At 43.1% G+C, this 11,175-nt stretch overlaps 1 protein-coding gene across 1 annotated transcript in view; it reads right to left on the bottom strand.

The window, feature by feature from the left end:
• Positions 1–3,660, bottom strand: part of PCCB (propionyl-CoA carboxylase subunit beta) — a 195,451-nt gene extending 191,791 nt beyond the window's left edge. The window contains exon 1 of the mRNA XM_004381427.3: positions 3,431–3,660. Within this exon, the coding sequence (XP_004381484.1) occupies positions 3,431–3,631 (201 nt within the window). The 5' untranslated portion in view covers positions 3,632–3,660. The remainder of the gene's footprint in view (positions 1–3,430) is intronic.
• Positions 3,661–11,175: the final 7,515 nt, after the last annotated feature.

Raw genomic sequence — 11,175 nt, 5'->3', positions numbered from 1 at the left:
TGTGTATGTAGAAATTTTTGAAACGGTGTATCTTTGGCTATGTGTATTTTCACCAAAAAAAAAAAGGTTGAGAAGTTAGAAGGTTAATATGTTGTGGGGTTGTTAACCGATGTCATAAAACAACATGCGTACGACTGTTTCATGAGAAATTATTTGTTCTGTAAGCCTTCACCTGAAGTACAATATAAAAAAAAAAGGAACAGTACCCATACCTCACACCATACACAAAAACTAATTCAAAATGGATCAAAGACCTAAATATGAAAGCAAAAACTACAAAGATCATAGAAGAAAAAATAGGATAAATGCTAGAGGCCATAATCCACAGCATTAACAGGATACAAACCATAACTAACAACATGCAAACTCCCGAAGATAAGCTAGATAACTGGCATCTTCTAAAAATTAAACACTTATGCTCATCAGAAGACTTCACCAAAACAGTAAAAAGAGAACCTACAGACTGGGGGAAAAAATTTTGGCTATTACAAATCTGACAAAGGTCTAACCTCTAAAATCTATAGGAAAATCCAACACCTCTACAACAAAAAAGACAATCCAATTCAAAAATGGGCAAAAGAAATGAACAGACATTTCACCAAAGAAGACATTCAAGCGGCTAACAGACACATTAGGAAATGCTTGAGATCACTAGCCATTAGAGAAATAAGATACTATCTCACTGAAATCCAAATCAAAACCACGAAATACCATCTCACCCCAGCTCTATTGGCACAAATCAAAAAAACAGAAAATAACAAATGTTGGCAAGGCTGGGGATACTGGAACTCTTATGCACTACTGGTGGGAATTCACAATGGTACAACCATTCTGGAAAACGATACGGTGCTTCTTCAAAGGCTAGAAATACCACATGATCCAGCAATCCCACTCCTAGGAATATATCATAGAGAAATAAGAGCCATCACACGAATAGACATATGCACACCCATGTTCATTGCAGCACTGTTAACAACAGTTAAAAATGGAAACAATCTAGGTGCCCATTAACAGACGAACGGATAAACAAACTATGGTACATACACACAATGGAGTACTAAGCAACGATAAAGAACAACGATCAATCTGTGAAGCATCTCACAACATGGATGAATCTGGACGGCATTATGCTGAGTGAAATAAGTCAATCACAAAAGGACAAATGTTGTATGAGACCACTACTATAAAAACACACAAAAAAGTTTACACACAAAAAGAAACAACCTTTGATGGTTACAAGGGAGGGGAGGGGTGGGTATGGAAAAACACTAAATAGACAATACATTAGTGGTAACTTTGGTGAAGGGTAAGACAGTACACAATACTGGGGAAGCCACTACAATTTGTCCAAGACAAGGTCATGGAAGCTCCACAGATGCATCCAAACTCCCTGAGGAAGTGGGAAAAAAAAAACGTATTTCTTCTGAAAAATCAAACAGAAAGTTTACAAATAAAATATCTCTTTCACTGGTTTCCTATCTCCACGATCCTCTTTCTGGGGCACTATAAATCTAGATCTACTTAGGTTATCCTAAAAGAATTGCCTGATAACTCTGCAGGTGGGCTGCTGACACAGCCCCACGGCAGGCCCCCTTTCCTATGAAACCAACAACTACTCTATAGAATCCAAAAACTTAATTTCCCCTCCTCCCAGCCGTATTTAAATATTTTTGCCTAAAGCTGTCTCCTGTCTAAGTCAACTGTGGCAAAAAAAAAAATACAGCTTCTGGAGGCTGAGTGTTGCAAAATCTTCATCTAACCTTAATAGGATCAACCTGGAAGAGGTGGGGCAATGTTCCAGGGAAAAACTGAGCAATGGGTTCCAACTGAAAGAGTGCATAGGAACAGGCCTTTCCAGAGGATGATCTAACATTTCCCTCATCAGACAGAGCCACCTGGGGGAGGGAAGGACAGCAATTCCAGCACCACAAACCATCAACCAAATTAACATCTCACTCCCAAGTGTCAAAAAGGCCCTTGTCAAATGGGAACTTACAACATCTGAATCAACACACTCGATTTAGACTTAAAGGGCTGGTTTGAATCTCCTCCCTAAAGACCCCAGCCCTTAGCTCCAGTCACCTCCCCCAAGCCTGTGAGTTGCACCTCAGTGCCATTCACCTGTAACAGTTCCACTTCTGCACTTTCCCGTTGGTTATTTAAATCGCCCAGCACATTGTCCCCACTCATCCATGTGTCAGGGACACAGTGGGCAAGCCTGGTTTCAAGTCCCAGGTCACTTCTCCGAACCTGTTTCTTCTGCTGCTAAATGACCCAGCCAGCATATCTCTGAAGGCTTCACTGTCTTACAAAGCAGAGCTAGATTCTAGCCCAAGGCTTTGAACCCCTGCTGAGAATTTGCATTTCTTACAAGTTCTGAGGCACATTAATGCTGGTTAGGGACCAATTCTGAGAACCACTGGTAGAGCAGTGATTCTCAAAATTTATTATACATTACAATCACCCCGGGATCTTGTTAAAATGTAGATTCTGATTCAGCATACCTAGGATGGAAATGCAAATCTCCCCAAAGAACAGGCCCTTGGGAGGCAGAGCCTCAGCTGCCCACTCCACACAAACATCTAGTCGCACACGCCCAAAAACACCACCTGTTTTGGACACATGCCTTTGCTACTCCGCGTGCATGCATGCCCAGACCCTAAACGGGCTCAGCTGGCATTTTGCAGAGGTTCCACGAGTTCCCTGCTCACGTACGCGGGCACACAAACACACCCCACCCCAGGTTAATGTGAGTTTGCCTGCGTTACTTGCCCTGTTATATACCTCAAGTTTCCCGTTTGCATAAAGGAGAGAGAAACTACTACCACTGTTTCATATGGCACGAGAATAAGCAGATTTTTTATTGCCTATCACTGCTTCACTATCTCCAGTCTAACAGTAAAGCTAAAAAAAAATCAAACCCGTTACCGTCGAGTCGATTCCGACTCATACGACCCTACTAGACAGGGGAGAACTGCCCCCATAGCGTTTCCAAGGAACGTCTGGTGGATTCGAACTGCCTACTTTTTGGTTAGCAGACATAGGTCTTAACCACTATGCCACCAGGGTTTCCACAGTAAGAGTAGGACGGAAGTATTATTACTATCTTCTGTTTAAGATAAATCGAATCCTAGAGATTAAGAAACTCGCTCAAAAGTTTATAACTGTTAAATGGTAAAACGGCTGGAGTCCTGCCAGATCAGTCTAAAACTGCAAAGGGAAAGCAGAAGGTGACAAACCACAAAGGTGTTTAAACTCTTTTTACCCACCTCCTGGTGAAACACAACAGGTGCTCAAGGTGACCATTCCCGCCCCGCCCCATCCCGGATTGCGAGGATTGGCTGAGAGCCCTCACGCGCCGCAAGCAGTGGGAACTGTGATAGGCTGCGAACGCCAGGGGCGGGACACCCTGTTTCTCCTCAGGACTCACCCGCTTATGCTGGGCGTCTATGCGGCGCTGACCCCCTCCCAGTAGTGCGGCGCGGCGCTTGTTCTCGATGCGCTCGTTAACGGAGACGGTCTGACTACAAAGAGTGCGGACTGCGGTGCCCCGCGCTGCCTGGCTCCCGAGACTGGTCACTAAAACGCACAGCTTTGTTCCAGCCGCCGCCATCCGCATTGCCGCCGCCATTTTTGCTCTGTGGGCGTGCCCCCCACCTAGCGCTCATGAGTGCGCATGTGCGTCAAGCGTGCGCGCTGCGGGATCTGCGCGTGCGCAGGGTCTGGGCCAGCGGGCTGGACTATAGAGTGCGCTTGATGGAAAGAAGCGTGAGATGAGAAGCTGCCACACCCAGAAAAAAGGTGTGTGCCTAGCACTCCGATGTTGTTACCCACTGACTGGACAGAAGAGAGGCTTAGTCCTTGCTCTTCTCTGGCTACTTGGGCTCCTAGTTTTGTCATCCCACTTCTTCCAGAAAAGAATGTAATGAGTAAATAGTAATCGTTAACCAACATTTATTGAACACTGTGCCAGGCGTTGTTTTAAGCATTTACTATGCATTAGTGTATTTAATCCCAGTAATTGTTGAAAATATATACTATTGCCGTGATTTCCCAGATGAGGCAAATGAAGCACGAAAAGGCAGAGAAATTTGATAAAAAGCCAAGACTAAAGATGTAGTGAACACAGGATGCAAACGCAGACACCTACTAAGTGCCAGGCGCACAGGAATAATTCTATTGAGTAATTCTCCAAGTGTGGACCCAGCAGTCTCAGCATCACCTGGGAGCGGTTTGAAAACGCAAATTCTCTTGCTCCAACCCAGATCTACGGAATCAGAAACGCTGGGGTGGGGTCAGCATTCTGTTTCAAAAACCTTCTAGGTTATTCTGACTTTTGTTTAAAGTTTGAGAACCACTCTTCTAGGGATTTGAAGCAGTGGCATCACTAGGCGGTGCTGGGGGTGCAGATCGCCACCAAGTGACACTGTCAGAGGGGGTGACACCAAAATGACTGCTATAAAATTTTTGTGCAGTGTTTTGGCAGAAATTTATTACTTTTTATAAAATATCCCTGTAGTTAGTTACAACAACAAAAACGGTTTTTCTAAGCCCAGCTTACATGCATCAATATACCTACAAGGCAAAAACTCTATGCTAATTTACTTTTCGAATCTTCTAATGTGCTCTGTCAGAGCTGTCATTATTACCCAATTGTTTGTGAGGCTTGGAAATCATGTGGTTTCATGAGCTGTTTGTTTTCATTGCCACCAATGTTTTTACAGTCGCTGATTTTGTCAAATCTTCTGGTGTTTTAGCTACAATATTGTGTTAATTAGTATTTGTGAACCTATATCGATAACTTTTTTGAGAATGAAGTAGTAATTAAATGAAAAGAAGAAAAATCAAAAAGGTTCCCACTCAGTTACTAATAAATGAAACTAATGTTGTAATTCAATGCAGAAAGATTTTATGAAACAAAAATTTTGTTAGTATTCATATAATCTAAGAAATACTACATTTAAGCAATTTACAACTATATCACGTATTCTATGATTAAAATTTATAACAAACTTACATGTATAACAATTATTGATTATATAACCCTTTGAAAACTAAACAGAAAAATTGACAGTTTAAAACATGAAGTGAGGGAAATGCTATGTTTCTTGATACATATTTAGAAATACAACTTAAATCTTAAATTCAACTTTTTTTTAATTTTCTTTAAAAACATCACTGTCTTGCAAATATATGTCTGACTTTAATGAAATTTTCAGGGTTTAAGTTTGAATTATGATTTTATAAAATAGTAACACATTAAAAAGTGGGTTGGCAAAAGGCATTGATTTCGATGATGTCATTCACAAGTTTGCAGCTTTGAAGGCCAGGAAAGAAAAGTTCTGATTTAGTTGCGATGTTCACTAGGTGCTAAAATGCTGTGGATTTGTTCTTGTTTATTTTTATGGTACTATTTCATTTATAAATATGTTTCTATATGCATTTGTCTACAATTTCTACATCACTTGGGCCGTTATTGATTATGCAAACCTAATCCATTAATGTATCTCATGTAACATAAAGTTTAACATTAAAATGAACATAGTTTTGATGTAGTTCTTAAATGTTTTTACTTCAAATTCTGTTTTCTTCTTACCGAATTTTTACTTTAACCACAGGAAACTATGTAAATGTAAGTACATTTAGACCATTCATATGATATTGTAACTTAAAGATGTAGTTTTAATTTTGCTAGTTGTTTATGTCACTACTATTGCCATTACATTCAGTGATATGTGGGAATTACAATTTCCAAGTAACATTAGTACGAAAAACATTACTAAGGATTCTGTGTGGTCTGATACAGGGAAGGTCCATGGGGCAGGGGGGATGACATCAACCCTAGTGACCACTGAGCTGGAGCTGAACTTTTAGGAGCTTGTTCATCTATTTCCTCAGCTAGCACATAGGTTTTCAAGGCAAAAAACAAGGTATATAATCTCATTCTTAGCCACATAAAACTGCCAACATTGATCATTAACCCCTCCTAGCTCCAGCTTGCAGGCAAGGCCTTCATAAAGTACAAACTCTAGCCTGGGACTTTACTGTTAATGCAATTCAAACCAGCAAGCATTTTTGAGAACCTACCATGTGCCAAGAACTGAACATTTGTACTAATTACATTTCCTGGAGTAGGAATTGTTTACCCAGATATGCAGGGAAGCTGAGGGTCAAAGGCCTGAAGTCATGTGGCTGCATGAAGACCACCTGCATCTGTCCAACTGCATAGTGGGTGCTCTTGACCCTGCATTTGGGTCCCTGCTTTAAGGACCTTGCCAACCTAGGGAGGTGGATGGACAAGGTACAGGCCTTGGGAGTACAGGGGAGAATTTGGGTAAGCTAGGTGTGTCAAGGACAGTTTCTCTGAGAAGGCCACTGTATGCAGGGAGTAGGAGGAGTGTGACTAAAACCTGGCATGTTCAGATTTACACACACACACACGTGCCTCCAGCTTTGAAAGGGTGGCAGGAGATTATAGTGGAAGGTGATAAAAACACCAAACCAAACCCGTTGCCACTGAGTCGATTCCAACTCATAGTGACCCTATCGGACAGAGTAGAACCACCTCATAGGGTTTTCAAGGAGCGACTGGTGGATTTAAACTGCCAACTTTTTGCTTAGCAGCCTGAGCTCCTAACCACTGTGCCACCAGGGCTCCTGGAAGGTAACAACGGAATTAAATTGCAAAGAATTTTGCCATGTTCAGAAATTGGGACTTGATTTGCGATGAGGGCAGTGAGACTCCCTTTTCCTATAAAGCACCTTGGAGGTTGCTCTCTGGTGGCACATCTCACACTGTGTCATGATTGTTTAGCTCTCTCCCCAGCTAGACTGTAAGCAACCAGAGGGCGGAGACTGTGGCTGTCCTGCTCACCACTGTGGTCCCTGCACCTGGAACAAGGCCCAAGACATAGGAGGCCTTCAGAGTATATTTGTGGAATTAAATTGAGGTTGGAAATAAGCAATTTCATGTGAGTCTGGAGGTTCTCACCTACTCCTATGCATGCTTCGAGGCTCTGCTCAAGAGTCATCTCCAGGAAGTCTACCCTGATCGTCCCTCTGAACAAGTGTTGGTCCCCAAAGCAGCAGAGAAGATTTTCTTGTTTAACTTTGAATAACCAATGTTTAAGGAGCCCTAGGTTAAGCACTCGGCTGCTAACTGAAAGGTTGGCAGTTAGAACCCAGCAGCAGCTCTGAGGGAAGAACTGGTGGCCTGCTTCTGTAAAGATTACAGCCTAGGAAACCCAATGGGGCAGTTCTACTCTGTCACGTGGAGTTGCTATGGGTTGGAAATAAACTCAACGGCACCTAACAACAACCAGTGCTTGACAGAAAGCCTAGCGCGGGGGGATCCATAACTGCTGTTGGGCTGAACCAAGTGCTCCCTTCAGCTAGTCCTCTCCCCCTACCGCCTGCCTTTCCTCTTCTCCTTTGTCCTCACTGTTGTAGTATTCTACCCATGGCTGCTCCGTACATAGTTCTACAGATCTGTGATATTCCTCCCATCTCAGATGCAAGTTACAGCCTGGGGTGGGTGGCTGTAGGAGAAGGGTCGATCTACCCAGTACAGTAATTGCCCTCTACGATGACAGCATGCCCTGGGCCATTTTCCTATCCTCAGTTCCCCTTGCTGGATTGCTACCTTTGAGTTATTTCTCCATTGTGGAGCAGAAGTCACCCAATCTGTCTTTAGTTTTCTTGTTTTTTGAGAAGATAGATCTAGAAATCTGGAGTCAGGACACCTGAGTGCAAGTCCTGCTTCTGTCCAGACTCCCTGGGTAACCCAAGGTGATTTACTTGGGGGCCTTAGTCTCCACTATAGAAGTGGAGAGGGGGTACTCTGTGAAACTTCTGTGTTCTGATCTTTTCATCCATAATACAGTAGCAAGAAAAGAGCCCAGTCATTGGTGCTGGACTCATCTAAGTTAAAGTTCTAGCTCTGCCAGTGTCTTAGTCATCTAGTGCTGCTCTAACAGAAATACCGCAAGTGGATGGCTTTCACAAAGAGAAATTTATTTTCTCACAGTCTGGTAGGCTAGAAGTCCAAAATCAGGGCATCAGCTCCAGGGGAAGTCTTTCTCTCTCTGTCGGCTCTGGAGAAAGGTCCTTGTCATCATCAGTCTTCCCCCGGAACAGGAGCTTCTCTGTGCAGGAACCTCAGGTCCAAAGGATGTGCTCTGCTCCTGGTGCTCCTTTCTTGGTGGTATGAGGTCCCCAACTCTCTGCATGCTTCCCTTTCCTTTTATCTGTTGAGAGATAAGAGGTGGTGCAGACCACACCCCAGGGAAACTCCCTTTACATTGGATCAGGGATGTGACCTGGGTAAAGGTGGTGTTACAGTCCCACCCTAATCCTCTTTAACATAAAATTGCAATCACAAAATGGAGGCCAACCACACAATTCTGGGAATCATGGCCCAGCCAAATTGATACACACATTTTTGGGGGGACATAATTCAAACCATGACAGCCAGTTACCACTCTGTGATCTCAGACAATTTAGCCTCAGTTTCTTTTTCTTTAAAATGGCATTAATAATAGTTCTACCTCACAGAGTTGTAAGATTTAAAGGCAGGAATGCGTGTGAAGCATGAAACATAATGCCTTGCAAATGTGAAGTGCTCATTAGATGTTACCTAATATACTAATAGTAGTAGTAATCCTGAGTTAGACAATCTTATTAATCAGAAGTGAAGCCCTGGTGGTGCAGTGGTTAAGAGCTTGGCTGCTAACCGAGGTCAGCAGTTCGAATCCACCAGCCGCCCCTTGGAAACTCTATGGGGTAGTTCCACTCTGTCCTACAGGGTCGCTATGAGTAAGAATCTACTTGACAGCAAGGGGTTTGGTTTGGGTTTTTATTCATCAGAAATTCTCATGAGTAGCCTCACAGTAGGAGGAGAGCTACGCATTCCAAAGTGTTTGTTTACTTTCTTTCCCAGGGAGTCAAGGTAGATAAGGGATAGTGAGCTGTCAACATTTCCTGGCCATCCTAGACTGGTTGGTGACCATGTTCAGCAGGGATGGGTGTGATACGATGCAGGGGGAAGAGGAAATGGAAGAAGTTACACTTATATTTGGGAGACTGCGTTAATCTGAGTCCTCTGAGAGGCAGACCTCAAGAGGAGGATTAAACATGCAAGAAATTTATTGGAGGAAAAGTCTGTAGGAGAAAATGGAATCCTGCTGGGAGAGTAGTCAGACCACAATGCAAGTATGATCCTAATAAAGGAAAGAGGAAAGCAAGGTTGGGTAGGAGCTTCTTAGACTACTATGCAGTTTTAACGAAGTTCAGCAAGACCGTTGTGAAGTCCTGGAGTTAAATTATTCCTGACCCTGAAAACTAGGAGTGTCCTGTGGGAGTTGTGGCCTCAGCACGAATATTCAACAATGAATTTTGGAGCAGCTGCTGGGGCTTGCTGTCACTTACAATCAGTGCAGTCCAGATGACTTCTCAACATGGAGAGTTTTAGGTAATTCAGAGTAAAGGTTGTGAAAGGGCCAAAATTTTGGAGAGCAGCTACCATCTGGGTGGGGAGAGGTATGATCGTTAAGGTCGTGTGTCAACTTGGCTGGGCTATGATTCTCAGTGGTTTGGCAGTTATGATGTAATTTGGCAGTCATATGATGATGTGATCATCTCCCTGATGAGATTTGATATAATGTGATCACCTCCATGATGGGATCTGCTGTGAGTAGCCAATGAGTGGAAAAGGAGTATCCTTGGGGGTGTGGCCTGCAACAAATATAGGTGGACTTTCTGGCAAGGCTTGCGGGCTTTTGCTCACTCTGGATCCTGCAGCTGGCTCCTGTTCTTCTGACATCCAGTTCTTGGAACTTGTTCTTGGAACAGCTAACCTGCTGTTTGACCTGCTGATCATGGGTTCTCCAGCCCTGTGCCTACATGAATCAGGAGAAGCCTCCAGCCTGACCCACAGACTTGGGATGTTCCAGCCTCTACAACTGTGTGTGCCATTTACTTGCTATAAATCTTTCTCTATATATATTTCCACTGTTTACTGGTTTTGCTTCTCTGGAGAGCCCAGCCTAAGACATTTGGTACCGAGAGTGATTCTAGAAAAACAAAATTGAAAGGATAAGTTTTCTAAATTGGTTCTCAAGTCTTGTTAGTCTTAAAAATGTTGATGACTCTGCCTCTAGTAGTAAAGAGGGCACTGCTAATCCATGGTGTTAGGTGGCAATAGAAATACACAAAATACCACCACCAGTAGATTAGGTATTGGTGAATGGCGAGGCTCTGGATGATGACACATTTGATACATTTCTATAATTTTGTCATAATGAGAACTATAAGAAAGTTGGTTGGTTGGTCCTACTTTCACTAGACGAAGTGGTGAAAGAAAGAGATGAGCTTAGGGCTTCAGAGTCAAAGCTCAAGCACCACATAAATGATCTCAAAGTTTCCACTTGTACCTTTAAAGAAAGCCTTATTCCTTGTAGTAACAGAGCTGATATTGCTGAAAACCAAACCCAGAGTCTTATCATGAGCATGGCTGAATTATGACAATGCCAACTGAATTCCCTACGTCAAGTGGTGTCTGAAGTTAAAGTGAGGGCATTGATCGGGAAGAAATGGGATCCTGAAACTGGCGATGGGGACATATGGGCAGATAATCAGGAAGCTGGGGACACTGACCTTCTAAATGCCATTGACTCACTCCTGCCAAAAGAACCATCCCACTCATTCCCATCTGAAGAGATTACTCCATCTTTGTCTGCTAAGCCACCATCCCCAGTAAAATCATTAGCCTCTCTACCCCATTCTGATGAGATTAACCCAGATGTGTATAAAGAGCCTTTGTCTGAGTCATTGCATGGGGCATCGCCTGAGGCAGATGCCTTATAAGATAATGCTGAATATTCTCAAAACACATCCCCACCACCAGTTTTGGCTTCTAGACCTATAACTAGACTTAAGTCCCAGGGAGCCCCAAAAGTTGAAGTACGAAGGGTAACCCAGGAGGAGATATGCTAAACTCCAAAAGAACTGCTTGGGTTTTCCAACATGTACAAACAGAAACCTGGGGAATATGTGTAAGAACGGCTATTAAGGGTGTGGGGTAATGGTGCAAGGAACATAAAAATGGGTCAGTCTCAGTTTATTGATATGGGCCCACTAAGCACAAATTCTTCATTCAGTGTTTCAGCTCGAGAAGTT

This window comes from Trichechus manatus, unplaced genomic scaffold, assembly GCF_000243295.1.
Source record: "Trichechus manatus latirostris isolate Lorelei unplaced genomic scaffold, TriManLat1.0 scaffold00084, whole genome shotgun sequence".
Taxonomy (NCBI): domain Eukaryota; kingdom Metazoa; phylum Chordata; class Mammalia; order Sirenia; family Trichechidae; genus Trichechus; species Trichechus manatus.
The sequence above is the reverse complement of the archived record's forward strand: the minus strand, read 5'-3'. Positions and strand labels throughout refer to the sequence as shown.